General features: G+C 52.2%; 1 protein-coding gene across 2 annotated transcripts; it reads left to right on the top strand.

Annotated features, from left to right (window-relative positions):
- Positions 1-1083: 1083 nt before the first annotated feature.
- Positions 1084-8757, top strand: ASB1 (ankyrin repeat and SOCS box containing 1). 2 transcript variants are annotated; one of them, XR_008437937.1, is made up of 5 exons: positions 1084-1153; positions 1247-1393; positions 3156-3458; positions 6529-7854; positions 8394-8446. XR_008437937.1 is itself a non-coding variant. In XM_053982672.1 (5 exons), exons 1-5 carry the CDS (start codon positions 1119-1121, stop codon positions 8525-8527), a joined length of 1005 nt encoding a protein of 334 aa, XP_053838647.1. In that variant the 5' UTR covers positions 1084-1118; the 3' UTR covers positions 8528-8757. The 2 variants fall into 2 exon arrangements, 1 of the variants encoding a protein (XP_053838647.1); XM_053982672.1 differs by having other exon boundaries at positions 6529-6914; positions 8394-8757.
- Positions 8758-14110: the final 5353 nt, after the last annotated feature.

Genomic DNA, 14110 nt, shown 5'->3' with positions numbered 1-14110 from the left:
CTGGTGTCTGTGGAGGGATATCCAGGAGAGGGGATGGATGGATGGATGGATGGATGGATGGATGGATGGATGGATGGATGGATGGATGATGGATGGATGGATGGATGGATGGATGGATGGATGGATGGATAGATGGATGGATAGATGGATGGATGGATAGATGGATGGATGGATGATGGATGATGGATGGATGATGGATGGATGGATGGATGATGGATGGATGGATGGATGGATGGATGGATGGATGGATGGATGGAGGGTCCATGATTCCCTGTTGCCACTGGAGACTCGAAAATGGGCACTTAGAAGCTGAGGGTGTGTTTTAAACGCTTGTAGAGCAATAATAGGGATATAAAACTGTTAGAAAGCGTTCAAAGAAATGTCACAAAGATGGTGAAGGGAATAGAGAGAATGAAGATGGTGATGGGATAAGGAACAGCTGGGGGCACTTGGCTTGTTCAGCTGGAGAAGAGGAGGAAGAGAGAGAGGGAGGAGATCTCAGCATGGTCCATATCTTCCTCCCAAGGGACAGCTCCAATCTGTTCTCTGTGGCCACGGACAGCACTTGAGGGAGTGGTGTCAGGAGAGGTTTAGTTTGGATATCAGGGAAAGGTTCTTCCCCCAGAGGGTGCTGCCACTGCCCAGGCTCCCCAGGGAATGGGCACAGCCCTGAGGCTGCCAGAGCTCCGGGAGCGCTTGGACAGCGCTCCCAGGGATGCCCAGGGTGGGATTGCTGGGCTGTCCTGGGCAGGGCTGCACTGGATGATACTTGTGGATCCCTTCCAAGTGAAGATCCCGGAAGCCGCGCTGCGGGAAAACCGAGATAAGATCGGTCAAACGACCAGAAACGGGGAGAACAGGAGCCCGGAAAAGCTGCGGGAAGCCGCGGGATGCCTAGCCCAGCTGTCCCGGCTCCAGCGGTGCCCGCAGCAGCAGGCGGGAGCCGCAGCTCCCTGAGGAAAACAAGCGGCCGGGCCGCGGGGCCGGCGGGGAGGATCCACCTTAACGGGAGCAGGAAGCGAACCGGGGCCAATCAGGCCGGGAGGGGAGGCCGGGAAGGAGGGGCCGAGGGAGGCACCGAGGCACCGAGGGAGGGCGAGCGGGGCCGGCGGGGCGCGATGGCGGAGGGCGGGGACCCGCCCGCCCCGGGCAGGTACCGTGGGCAGGGGGGGTGGCCGTGCCGGGCGACAGCGGGGTCGCTCCCCTTCGGCGGCCCTTTCTCATCCCGCCGTGTGCCTCTCTCCAGCGCAGGTCGCAACCTGAAGGAGTGGCTGCGGGAGCAGTTCTGCGACCACCCGCTGGAGCGCTGCGAGGACACCCGGCTGCACGACGCGGCCTTCGTGGGGGACCTGCCCACGCTGCGCAGCCTGCTGCAGGACGAGAGCTTCCAGAGGTGGGCATGCAGCCCTGGGACACGGCCCCGCCGCCTGCCTGCTCCCCCCGCGGCGCGCCGCCTGCCCCGCGTCCCACGCGCGTCCCACGGACCTTAAAGAGCGTCCAGTCCCACCACTGCCGCCGGCAGGGACACCTGCCACTGTCCCAGGGTGCTCCAAGCCCCGTCCAGCCTGGCCTGGGAAACTCCCAGGGATGGGTTTTTTTTTTTTTTTTTTTTTTTTTTTAGGAGAGGTGTCAGGGAGGATGCTTCGCTCGCCGCCCTCGCGGCTTCGCCTTTTGGGGACTCCCGTCTCGGCCCTTTTTTTTGAGAGAGGTGTCTGGGTGTTCTTGCTGCTGTTCCCACAGCCTGCGCCTTTTGGGGACTCTCATCCCACCCGCTGGTTTTGGGGAGAGATTTTTCCTAGGGTGTTCTTGCTGTCCTCACAGCCTGCTCCTTTTGGTGACCCTCATCTCATCCGTTTTCTTCGTAGCATGGCTTGGGTTGGAAGGGACCTTAAAGCTTATCTTATCTCCCACCCTCTGCCACAGGCAGAGACACCTTCCACTATCCCAGGTTGCTCCAAGCCCCATCCAGGCTGGCCTTGGACACTTCCAGGGATGGGGGTTTTTATGGGAGAGGTGTCAGGGTGGGAGGATGCTCCCCTTTCCCCCAGATCGTTCCCCTGGCTCCCCAGGAGGCAGATCTCACAGCTGCTCATGAGGCTATGGCAGCTGTGCATAAACTCTTTTCAGATCAGGATAGGAATGTGATACCAGGAAGACAGGAGCCTACGGATAATGGGGAAAACATACAGAAGGGATTATAATCAACTATAAACCTGAAACACCCCATGTTACAAAATCTGCCCGGTGCTAACCCTGTGACTATGGGGATAGTTAATTAATTTTCCTGCATCATGGAGAAATCTGCTTAGAGTGCTAAATGTTTCCCAGCCTCAAAAAAAAAAAAAAAAAAAAAAAAAAAAAAAAAAAAAGTGTTATTTCAGCAAAAAATGAGAATGAGCCAGCCCTTCTCTCTGCTACCTGGGCAGCTGCTCTTGGAACCCTAGGGCTGAGGGTTTTTTGTGGGAAAAAAGCAGAGTTTGACAGGAAGAGGAGGGTGGGGCCCACAGCTCCATTCCACAGGTGATGGAGTGAAGAGAGAAGTCTTTGAATTTGGAGGTAGATATGGACCTGAAAAATCCTAACCCTAACCCTGAAATGGGCAGGGACACGTTCCACTGGACCAGGTACCTCCAAGCCCTGTCCAGCCTGGACTTGAACATTTCCAGGAATGGGGCAGGCACAGATTCTCTGGGCTGCCAGTTTGGGACATCTCCCTTTAAGAGGGACAGAAGGGAGAGGTTGTTTTGGTTTTTTTATAGGTGATTTTTGAGGCAGAGTTTGTGCACAAAACAGAGTTTGTGCCAGAGCCCCTGGCACAACTAAAGCCCACCATCCAAGCACTGCACTGCTTCACCTGTCCAGGCAGCATCTGTCTGGTGATTGTCAGGAGCTTTTGGGGGCTACTAAAAGTGCCAGAAATCAGAGAATCATATCCTGAGTGGAAGGACCATCCAGTCCAAGCCCTGGCCCTGCACGGACACCCCAACAGCCCCACCCTGTGCATCCCTGGCAGCGCTGTCCGAACCCTCCTCGGGCTGCGGCAGCCCGGGGGCCGTGCCCATTCCCTGGGGAGCCTGTTTCGCTCCCCAAGCTTCCAGGGGGCACTCTCCTCGAGGGGAATGGGGTTTCTCTAACTGCGTGTCCCCCCACTGCAGCCGGATCAACGAGAAGTCGGTGTGGTGCTGCGGGTGGCTGCCCTGCACGCCGCTGCGCATCGCGGCCACCGCCGGCCACGGCCCCTGCGTCGACTTCCTGCTGCGCAAGGGGGCCGAGATCGACCTGGTGGACGTCAAGGGGCAGACAGCCCTCTACGTGGCCGTGGTCAACGGGCACCTGGAGTGTGCCAAGATCCTGCTGAAGGCCGGCGCTGACCCCAACGGCAGCCGGCACCACCGCAGCACCCCGGTGTACCACGCGGCGCGGGTGGGGCGTGCCGACATCCTGCGGGAGCTCATCAGGTCAGAGCTCGGGGCTGCCTCTCCCTTTCCCTGCTCCCTTGGGAGGCCTTCCCTCCTCACCTGGCTGCAGCCTCCACACCTCTTGGACTGCAGAGGAGAGGGTGGAGAGGTGCGCAAAGGCACACCCTTGGGTTTCCCATCACTTGGCCTTGGCAACGGGTCTGTTCCCACCTGTTCCAATCCAAGCTCAAGAGAGGAGTCTCCAGTGCTGAGCCTGCCATCCAGTCAGATCCAAACCTTGCAATCCCCCCGACTTCCACCATGACTGGAGTGAGGAGGGAGGTGGATTCCCCCAAAAAACTTCCCTGGGTGTTGGGTTGTCTCTCAGGCAACTCCCTTGGCAGCACCAGCAGGGCTCAAGGTGTAGCAGGAGGCTGCGGGAACTTGAATTGCTCCTTCTGTGGCGTGCCCTGATTATTACTTCTTTTAAAATGGGAAGATTTTCTGTCCAAGGGATTGTGCTGGGCAACTATGTGGGCCATGGATGCCAAATAATAAGGGGTCATAATGGGAAAATGTAGGTTGTAGGGAGAAATAGTGAAAGAAGAAAATTGAAGGAATCCCTTTGATGACCTCAAATGCTAGAAAATAACAAAAGTATTTGAATAGGAAAAGATGCAAAATCCTTGGGGATTTTCTTCCTTTTTTGAACTTTCATACAAGTACAGCTTGGAGGAAGAAGGGGAGATAATCCCCCTCTCCTTGGTCCTTTCCCAACAAGCTGAGGAGAGGACGTTCCCATCAGCACAGGCTTGTTGATACAGGGTTCAACACACTGCATTCCCAAAAATCTCCCCTGCTCTCTCCACCCAGGCAGGGTGAAATGTAGCAAATGGTATTTCAGCAGCACAGGGAGAGCTGATGCCTTGATTTATGTGTCTGCTCCTTGGGATACCTCACTAGCAATATTAAAAGCAAGATTTTGGACAACTTTCAGGATTAAAAATTAACTGGAGTTTGTCCAATCTCTTTTTATTAGGCAATGTCTCTCCCAAGGCTGCTAAGCTAATACCAAATTGTCAGATTGCCCAAAATTTCAAATATCTTGGAGTAGGGATTTCAGAGATCTGTGCAGAGTTACTTAGTGAAAAATGCAGCCTTTATGTTAGAGGGATTTTTAAGATGTTGGATCTACAGGATTTGGCAGGGAGAGTGCAACGAGGAAGACACTTTTACTGAGATAGGAGGGACTATTTTGAGAGAACCTGAACCCAGTCAGGTGTGCTGCAGGTGTGTAAACATCCCCTGGTTTGAAAATCCTATGGTAGCACCATTGGGATCCCTGAGTATTCCTGCAAGTGCTGAACCAAGCAAGAGGTGAAATCCCATCCATGAACAGTCAGTCCACACGTGGCTATGGAGTGGGGGATCCATTTTACTGGGAGGCTGCTGGAAATATTGAGGGCTCTAACGCCAGGGTATAAATGACATTCCTCATAATTTGGGATCATGCTGTGGTGGGATCCACTGCTACCTGCCGTTGAACTGAGGGTAGCAAGGATGAGAGGATCCTTTTGCCAGGCTAAAAGTGGGGAAAGGAGAGCTGCCAGATCACCCCCATCCCTCAGGTGCATGCCTGACCCTGCTAAAAGTAGAATTTGGGAGTTTGCTTTGAATTGAGGGCTTCCACTGAGAATTTTGAAGGTAATAATGGGGGAAGAAAGGACTGAAATGAAGGGTGATCTGCTGTCTGCTCAGGAGGCAGCGGCCTTACAACAACCCTGTGGAAGTCCCAGAGCAGCACAGATGACTCTGTCCAAATGCTTGTGTAATCTGATTTTTAGGGAAAAAATACACTTTGTGCCATTTGCAGCTCTTAGAGGAGTCTCTCAGCCCTTGTTCTGGGTGTGCTTAATTGGAATGAGACTCTTCCCATGCTCAGAACTGCAGGATTTGGTTAAATATTTGCTGGATAGGGAGCAGTCCCTGCTGGTTTCAGCGAGAATTGTGCTTGCTTTGAGGTAGGATTTGTCCCCAGGTATTTTCCTTAGTTTTATGAACTCCTGAAAGGAATATCATGCTATCTAGGAAAAACCTGGTTCTCTGGGTGCTCAGTTTGCAATCTGGGGAGGGGGACTGGTGGGTGAAGGAACCTTTTCTCCCTCTCTGGGAAGAACGGACAGGGCTTTACAATTAAAACCAGCTACTCCTTAGGGATTGTGAAGTCTTCCTCCTTCTTCCCATCCAAGCTGCATGAGAGGTACATGGAATTACTGTCCCCATGGACTGAGGGAATCCCCAGCAGATTCCAGCCTCTCCAGCTCCTTCGGGAGCAGGGGTTTGTCACAGATGTTTCACTGTGGAGTGCAGATTCCTGTTTCCATTTCCCTGCTGTTTGGGATCGAGTGCCTGTGTTGCTTTCTTGGCCCGTTTTATCCTGGTAGGGAAGTTATTTCAGCATCCCTCTTCAGTGGAGTCATCTGGAAACATCCCTGCTCCCCAGGCAGCTCGTTAGCATCCAGCATTACGTGGTGCTGGCTAAGGGCTGAGCCATCCCTGGTGCCAAGGCAGGAGAGGAGAGAAAATACAACTAGGAGTTCCTGGGCCGAGATAAGGAATGGGAGAGATAAGAAGTGGGGGAGATAAGGAAGGGGAGAGATCACTCACTAAATACCATCACAGGCAAAACAGACTCGACTTGGGGTTATCAGTTTAATTTATTCCTAATAAAATCAGAGCAGGGTAATGAGAAGTGGGATCAATTTAAAAAACACCTTCCCCCACCCCTCCCTCCTTCTCAAGCTCTACCTGTTCCCCTTCATCCAACATGGGGGAAGCTTCTGAAAGAAGCCACCCCTGTACCCTCCCACCACCAAAACCTGGTCATGCAAACCCAATCCATCAGGAGGGCAAGGATGTTGCTGTTCCTCCTCTCTCCAAATCCCGGGCAGTTGTGGGCAGGGAAACATCTTTGCTTCTGGGAGATCACACTCTGTCGTCCCCACTCAGAAGCACTGCCAGGCCCATCTGAGGGTTAGGGATGGGCGGGCTCCGAGGGTTCTTGTTCTGCACGCGTCCTTCAGCCTGATCCCTCGCCATTCCCAACCTTCCCTCCCTCTCCCTGGAGCAGGTACGGCGCGGACGTGGACGTGAACCACCAGCTGGCTTCCCGCGGGCCAGGGCAGGCGCTGCGGCCGCTGACCACGCTGGTGGTGTGTCCCCTGTACATCAGCGCTGCCTACCACAACCTGCCCTGCTTCCGCCTGCTGCTCCAGGCGGGAGCCAACCCGGATTTTAACTGCTGCGGGCCCATCAACGTGCAGGGCTTCTCGCGGGGCTCGCCCGTGTGCGTGCTGGACGCCGTCCTGCGGCACGGCTGCGAGCCGGCCTTCGTCCGCCTCCTCGTTGACTTTGGAGCAGATCTCAACCTCGTCAAGGTGGAGGCCTTGGGAGTTGAGGCCACGGGGAGGGTCAAGGTGAACGCCGAGGCGCTGGAGGTGTTCAAAGAAGCGAGGGGTGAGTGGGTTTGGGTCCCTGGAGCGGCGCTGCAGGTGCAGGAGAGCGCTTTGGAGGGGTTGCTTGGAAGTGAAGGTGCTGCTGAGGTGGTGGGGTGGATGTTGGTGTCCTCACTTCAAGGATCTTCAGCAATTAGATAACGGGGTCTAACAAGCTGACAAAGCATTAATGACTTTTCCGCTCCCTGCCTTTCCCCTGTTGCATTTTGTACCTTCACATGGTGTTTCCCCCTCTTGAGTCCTTCAGCAGCACCACCCCTGTCTGTTACTCCGCCTTTTTCGTCTCTCCCAGCTCTTTTCCATTGCCTACTCATGTAGGCAAGGTGTAGGGGTCCCATCCGAGCTGGGCTTTGGAGCTGTGGATCACCAGTGGCATCCAGCTCTCCAGAGCCACACAGGTGTGTCCCAGCTTCCTGTGTGACCCTGGGCTCTGGATCCAGGAGGGAGTTTAATCTGGACAGACTGGTTGGGAAGGAAAGCCACAAACGGTGGTAAGAAGGGGTAAGAAGGGGCAGGAGCAAGCTCGGATGGAGGTGAAAAAAGGTGAGGGAAAGTGCAGCACCTCAGAAGCCCACCTGGTGAAGGCCACAGCTTTGCACCAGGGATGGAAGTAAAGTTTCCCTCTTGAACTCCAGAGAAATTTCAAAGGGATGCAGGCTGTGAGATACAATTCACATCCCCAGGTTACCCAGCTTTGCATGGGCCTGGTTTTCAAACCTGCCTGGGATTCTGAGGAGAGAAGCTCACAGAAGCTGGAGTTCCATTAGGCCTGGGTTGAGGAGGCAAATGGGACTCCTCAGGTGGAGCATATGGGTTAATGGAGTGATTCAGTTCCTGAATCAACATGGGCACCACCATCCTCTTCTCCCTGTGCTGGAAGAGCTCTCCATGGACTCAGAGGAAGCCCTCAAAAGAAAGCTGGGATAAGGCCTGAGCTGGCTGTCAGTGCTGTTGTTTTGCAGGGGATGGGTGGGGAAAAGATACGATCTACATAATTTTAAAATTATCCAAATAGAATCGTGGAGTTGGAAGGGATCCACAGGGATCATCCAGTCCAAGCCCTGGCCCTGCATGGACACCCCAACAATCCCACCCTTTGCATCCCTGAGAGCATTGCCCAAACCCTCCTGGAGCTCTGGCAACCTTCAGGCTGTGACAATTCCCTGGGGAGCCCGGGCAGTGCCCAGCACCCTCTGGGGGAAGAACCTTTTCCTAAAATCCAACCTAAACCCCCGCTGGCCCAGCTCCAGCTGCTCCCTCAGCTGTGGGCTTGGCAGTGATGGCCTCCGTGGTCCCCAGCCCATCCAGCCTCCAGCTGGCCCTTCCAGCCCGTGCAGTTGGAAATCTGCTCCAAACCCAGGAGGTGTGACCTCCTCAGGAGGCAGGATTTGTGCACGCTCGGCTCTCCTGCCCTGCCTGCGTGTTGCTGTTGTCCCTCTCTCTTTCCCCAGTAATTGTTCCCTGTGTTCTTTCCTTGCAGGCCGCACCCGGAGCCTCTTGTCTCTGTGCCGCATAGCTGTACGGAGAATCCTTGGCAAATCCCGCCTGGATCTGATCCATAGCCTTCCAATCCCAGACCCCATTAAACAATTTTTACTCCATGAACACAGTTAAAGGGCGGCTGGCTGCTTTTGGGGACAGTTTGACTTGGTAAATGAGTGCCCTGACAGAGCCAGGTGCCAATCCTGCCCCTTTCCCCCTCATGGAGTGCACATAATTCCCTGCTCCTGTTTTTTTTTCCCCTTCAGATTTAGGGTGCAGTGATTCAGTGTGTCTTATCTCCCTGGGGAGAGGCTGCTAAACGTGTGTGGGGTGTTGCTGGAGCAAATACAATATATCCTGTAGCTGCTGGCAAATGTGTAACCTCTGTTGCTGATCTGTGTCACACACGCACCTGAGGTCTCTGTGGCATTTCTGTGTGGGGAAAGTGTCCTTACTTTACTATTTTTCCCATCACAGCACATAAAACCACAAGTTCCTGCCTGCATTTTACTCCATATGCCATGCTAAGACCAGAGAAAACCCCTGTAGATCCACGTAATAGGTCCCTTTTGTTTGCATTGTGGAAAAGGGAGGAAAAGGGTTTGTTTTTTTTTTTTTTGAGGAGTTGGGAGATCTTGTGCTTCTAATCACAGTGTTGCATCCAGCAGCCTGGGCTCCCTTAACTTCCAGTGCCTCTTCATGCCACAAACTCCCAGAAGAGTCATTCTGCAGGGATTCAGCAGCCTTTTGTTGGGATCTCAGGGTAGCCAGTGATGTGCTCAGTGCAGAGGAATCTTTAGGATAGAATTATCTTTAGGATAATGGTGCCTCAGGATCTTGGGAAAAATCTCAGGTGATAATTGGTACTGGCTTTAACTTTTCAGATTCAAGTAAAGACACTGGTTTTTTTTTCCCTGTTTTTTTTTTTTGTTTTGTTTTGTTTTGGTTTTGTTTTTTTGTTTTTTGTTTTTTTTTGGTTTTTTTTTTTGTATGATTTTTCTTTGCTAGCTCTTCTTCCCATGCTCATCCACCTGGCAAGGGTCGCAAGGGTAATTTTCCAGATGTGACATTAAAGACCAGAGAATCCCAGCTTGGTTGGGGTTGGAAGGGACCTTAAAGCTCACCTAGGTCCAAGCCCCTGCCATGGGCAGGGACACCTTCCACTATCCCAGGTTGCTCCAAGCCCTGTCCCTGGACCCTGTGGGTTTACCCCGTAGGCCTCAACGCTGGTTCCAAAATGTTCTTTTCCCACAGACACAAATAAATGCAAAAGCAAACCAAAGCAGAGGATATTTCCAGACCTTCTGCAGGTGAGGTGCAGTGGACGTGGAGCTGTGGGCAGGTGAGGAGGGGCAGTTGTGCACCGTTCCCTTCCCAAGCCTGCAGCTGGTTTCAGTTTTCCCGGCGCTGGCAGCGAGTTGTGCACTGGCTTTATAGAGGTGTGAACATGCCTGGGAGATGCAAACAGGTTGTAAAGCCTCTTGGCACCTTGCTGGGGGATCCATAATGGTTTGCAGGAGCTCACCGTGCTCCCGAGCTCCAGTATAGGGAGGCAGAAAATGAGATGGGCTGTCTTGAGAAAGTGCCATGGGAACAGCTTTTGGGGTTGGTTTTTCCCTGAGGACTTTTAGTTGGTTTGTAAATAGGACCCCCTAACTGGGGTAAAGGTGGCAGGATGGATGTGAGGAGAGCTGGAAGGACCCACAGGGATCATCCAGTCCAGCTCCTGGCCCTGCACAGACACCCCAACAATCCCACCGTGTGCACCCCTGAGAGCGTTGTCCAAATGCTCCTGGAGCTCGGGCAGCCTTGGGGTTGGGACCATTCCCTGTTCCTGTGCTCAACAACCCTCTGGATGGTGGTTCCACCTGGAATGAGCTGCAGTGAAATGCCTCAGTGGAATATCAGAGGGTGGCCCAAAGAAATTGAGAGAATGGACTTAACTCGGTGCTTGATGTAAGTCTGGCTGTAATTAAAGCTGAGCCTGTTACAATGTTAATTAGAGATCCCATCCAAAGGATTCCCCTGAGCATGGATCTCTCCAGGTCTAAGGATGGTAATCCCAGCCCAGTAGCAAACCAGTCTGAGGTTCATCAGTGACTTGAAGATGTGCAGAATCAAGGCTTTGGAGTGCCTGGATCACCCATCCAACTTCTGTCTTCACTAGTGGGACTTCGCCTCTGGAAATGGCCAAACGTTTGGCTCGAGGGCCTGGAATGAATCCAACCTGGGGACAACTCACATGAAATTAAGCTGTAAGTGCACAGGATTCTGTTGGAATGAAGTCCCTGTGGAGATTGGTTGCTGTGGCTACTTAAACCCAGCTTTGCTGAGCTGGTTTAATACAAAGAGAATTTGGAATTTTCACTGTAGAAAGATAATAATCTCAAAATAGATTCAGAATATTCATAGACTTCATTGTCCTGTCCTATAGGGCCAAACCCTACATCCTCTGCCTTACCCTGCCCTTTTAAACCCAGGAAACAATAGTCTTCCAGTATGAAATCTCAATAATTCATGCATTTCTATCCTTTCACACGATATAAACGGCATTTCTTTTTGCCTTAGCTTGGACTTCGCCATTCCCTCCTATGCAGCAAAGCAATCCATTTTGTAAAGGTGTTTTTTTCCTGTGTTATCCATGGGGCATGCTCAGATAACGTGAGTAAAAATTGAGTTTTGTGAAGCTGTGTGTGGGAAATTAAACATTCCTGCAGTGTACATCCCATCCATTGAAAAATGCCCATTATATTTGTGCACAATAGATAAAGTGTGTGTGGCGTGGCCTTGCTGGAAGCTTCAATGGGACAGGATAAGAAGATTTGGAAAATGCTCAGAGAGCCAAACCAGATCTGGAATCAGCCAAGCTGCTCCAAAGTTGTCTTTTCACATTGGCTTTCTTGTCTTTGTTGCTAGGGGAGGATTTCCAGGGCACGGGATGCTGGTAGCTGGGATCCAAATACCATTTCCTGCTCATTTTGCAAAAGGTGGGGGAAAGGCATCTGTTGGGTTGAAGTGGTTTTTTGATTGGTTTTGGAGGGTTTTTTCTTTCATTTGTTTCTTGTTTTTCAGTCCCCGAAGTCCAGTAAAGCCCTTTTTACCCCAAACCAGCCCTTGAGTAACAGTACCTTTTTAGCCCTTCCTCTTCCAGTGAAGAAAACTGTGGCAGGACACAACAGAGGGGACAAAATGCCACTTCCAGAAGTGCCCATCAGTGCCTATTGGCTTTTCCCAGGGTCAAAATGGTTTGGGACAGCAGGATCAGACCTGAGGGCAGGTGGGAGGTACGTGTGGTGAGCCTGGATCCACCTGCAGCCCAGTAAAGAGAAGGATGGCTCTGAATTTGGGAAAGCTCTGAATTTGCTGCCGGCCTCTCCCTGTTCTGTAGCCACTGGAGGGGGCCGGAGAACCGCGGTCCCTGCCTGGGGGTTACAGGGACAGCGCCGGTGCCACCTCCTGCCTTGCCCCTCCTGGGCGACGTTCCGGGCATCCTCAATATTTTCCGCCTTCACACCGGGCTGAAGAGGGCTCTTTAAACCTCTCATTTCTGCTCCTGCTCCCTTGGTAACTCTGGAAATGCAGCTCCTCAGTTTGTCTTGGCATGCAAGTAGATGTAATTCCTCAAAATATTTTGATTCTTATAACTTAGCTTTTTTATTTTGTGTCGTTTTCACTGGAAAACTCCCTACAAGCTTGAGCAGCAAGAGTTTTTGCTGGTTGCTCTGTTTTTCCTGAGGATTAGCGTGTGTACCTGAGGATTTAGTCCACGCAGCTGCCTCCAGGCAAGGGCACAGTCCCTTTTTTAGGATGCCTGCTTTTTTCTCTTGGGAGATGTTTGTCTGATCTGGTGCCAGTGTTTCCTCTGAAGGCAAAACCAGAGTTTTTCCTAAATTGGAAGTAAATTATCAAATGGTCTGGAATGATGGTGTTGAAAAACAAAGCCAAACAAGCCCTAATCTTAAATTTTAACACTTCCAGCCTTGATATTTTTCTAATTTGGAGTGTCTCCCTCCTGCCTCTTCATGCATTTCCCCCCAGGCCACCCCAAATTGGTACCCACAAGTCAGTGACAATGTCTCTGCAACTTGGAACTGGAGATTTATCCTCAAACAGGAGAGATCTGTGTGTCTGAGCTGCCAGTTTGGGGACAATAAATGTGGAATTGTTTAAAGGAATTGCATGTTATTTACCTGTCCCCTCCAGGACAGACAAGCTGGGATTTCTGGTCCCCTCTCACTGAATTTCCTGTATGACAGACTCACCTGAGAGCCTGTCCTTGCTTTATATAACAGCATTGCAACATGTTCCTTATTACTCACGCTTGTTAATCTCATTCTGATATCTGCAGCAGTTAGGAAAAGATTTCTTCTTGCGCTGTGTGATGCCCAAATATTCACTCTGGGCTGTGAGAGCTAACCAAATCTCTGGCAGTCTCAAGGCATTTCCTCTAGGATCTGTTCTTCCCACTCCCCAGGCACTGCTGGGGAAGCCCCAAGTTATTTAACTTTTGATTGATGTTGTTCCCCATCAGCTCCTCCAGCCTTGTCTTCCTTCCCAGAAGAGCTCTTTGTGACCTCTGCAACTTGCAACCATGAAGTGAAAGAAAGAAAAGGATCGTGGAAGAAAAAGAAGGAAAAAGTTCTGGCTGCCCCATCCCTGGAAGTGTTCTGGGCCAGGTTGGACAGGACTTTGAGCAGCCTGGAATACTGGACGTTGTCCCTGCTCATGGCAGGGGATGGAATGGGATGGGCTTTAAGGTCCCTTCCCACCCAAACTTTCTGGGATTTCATGGAGAGGGCAGTGGCTGCCCAAGCCCTCCCCAGCCCTGCACAGTGACAGGAGGCTGCAGCCCCCACAGAGCTCATTCTCCACCTGCATCCAGCACCTCTCCCATTCCCCCACCTGCATCCAGCACCTTTCCCATTCTTCCCTCTGCATCCGGCACTTCTCCCCCCCAGCACACGTGCGCTGTTCTGTTTTCCACCTCTTTTCACTTGTTTTGCTGGTTCTCATTGTTCGTGCTGGGGAAAGGGCTGCAGTGTTCTGTTGTTTACAGGAAAGTGCTCTTTGTTTCCCCTGCGTGGAGCATCTGGTGTTTGTGAGAGGCACGGCAGAGCTTTCCAACAGAAACTCAGCCAGCCCGAGCGTGCCTGGCCAGGAGTCCACGTGTGCCACCACGGCCTTGCTCCTAAAAAGGGTCTAAAAGCTCCAAACTGAGACAAGCCAGGCTGGACAGGGCTTGGAGCAGCCTCGTGGAAGGTGTCCCTGCTCATGGCAGGGCGTGGAACAGGATGGGTTTCAAGATCTTTTCCAACCCAAAGCGCTCTGTGATTCCACGATCCAGCACGGAGAGATAAATAAAGGCAGGATGGGTAGGAGGGAGCAGGAGAGCTTTGCTGATTTATGGCTCCAGCCATCCCCCTCAAGGCACTAGGATGATGGACGATCCGTGCACGCTCCCCTCCCCGTGGCACAGGCTGTCCATGAGCTTTCCAAACATACCAGGGTGAGGTGATGCTTGCAGACACGGCATTCCCGCTGGTGGCGCCTTTCCACAATCAGCTGAAAGCTGCTCGGGGAATTTGGGAAGCTGGGCTCCAGCCATGATCTGCTTGGCCAACCCTGCACTTGCCTTTAATTTTAATAATTTGGCGACATCCATTTATTTTAACGTTTCGCAAAGTGGGGCCTGCGTTTCCTCAGAGAAAATGAGAG

The sequence above is a fragment of the Vidua macroura genome, chromosome 7 (assembly GCF_024509145.1).
Source record: "Vidua macroura isolate BioBank_ID:100142 chromosome 7, ASM2450914v1, whole genome shotgun sequence".
Lineage (NCBI taxonomy): Eukaryota > Metazoa > Chordata > Aves > Passeriformes > Viduidae > Vidua > Vidua macroura.
Note: the sequence above shows the minus strand (reverse complement) of the source record. Positions and strands in the feature narration are given on the sequence as shown.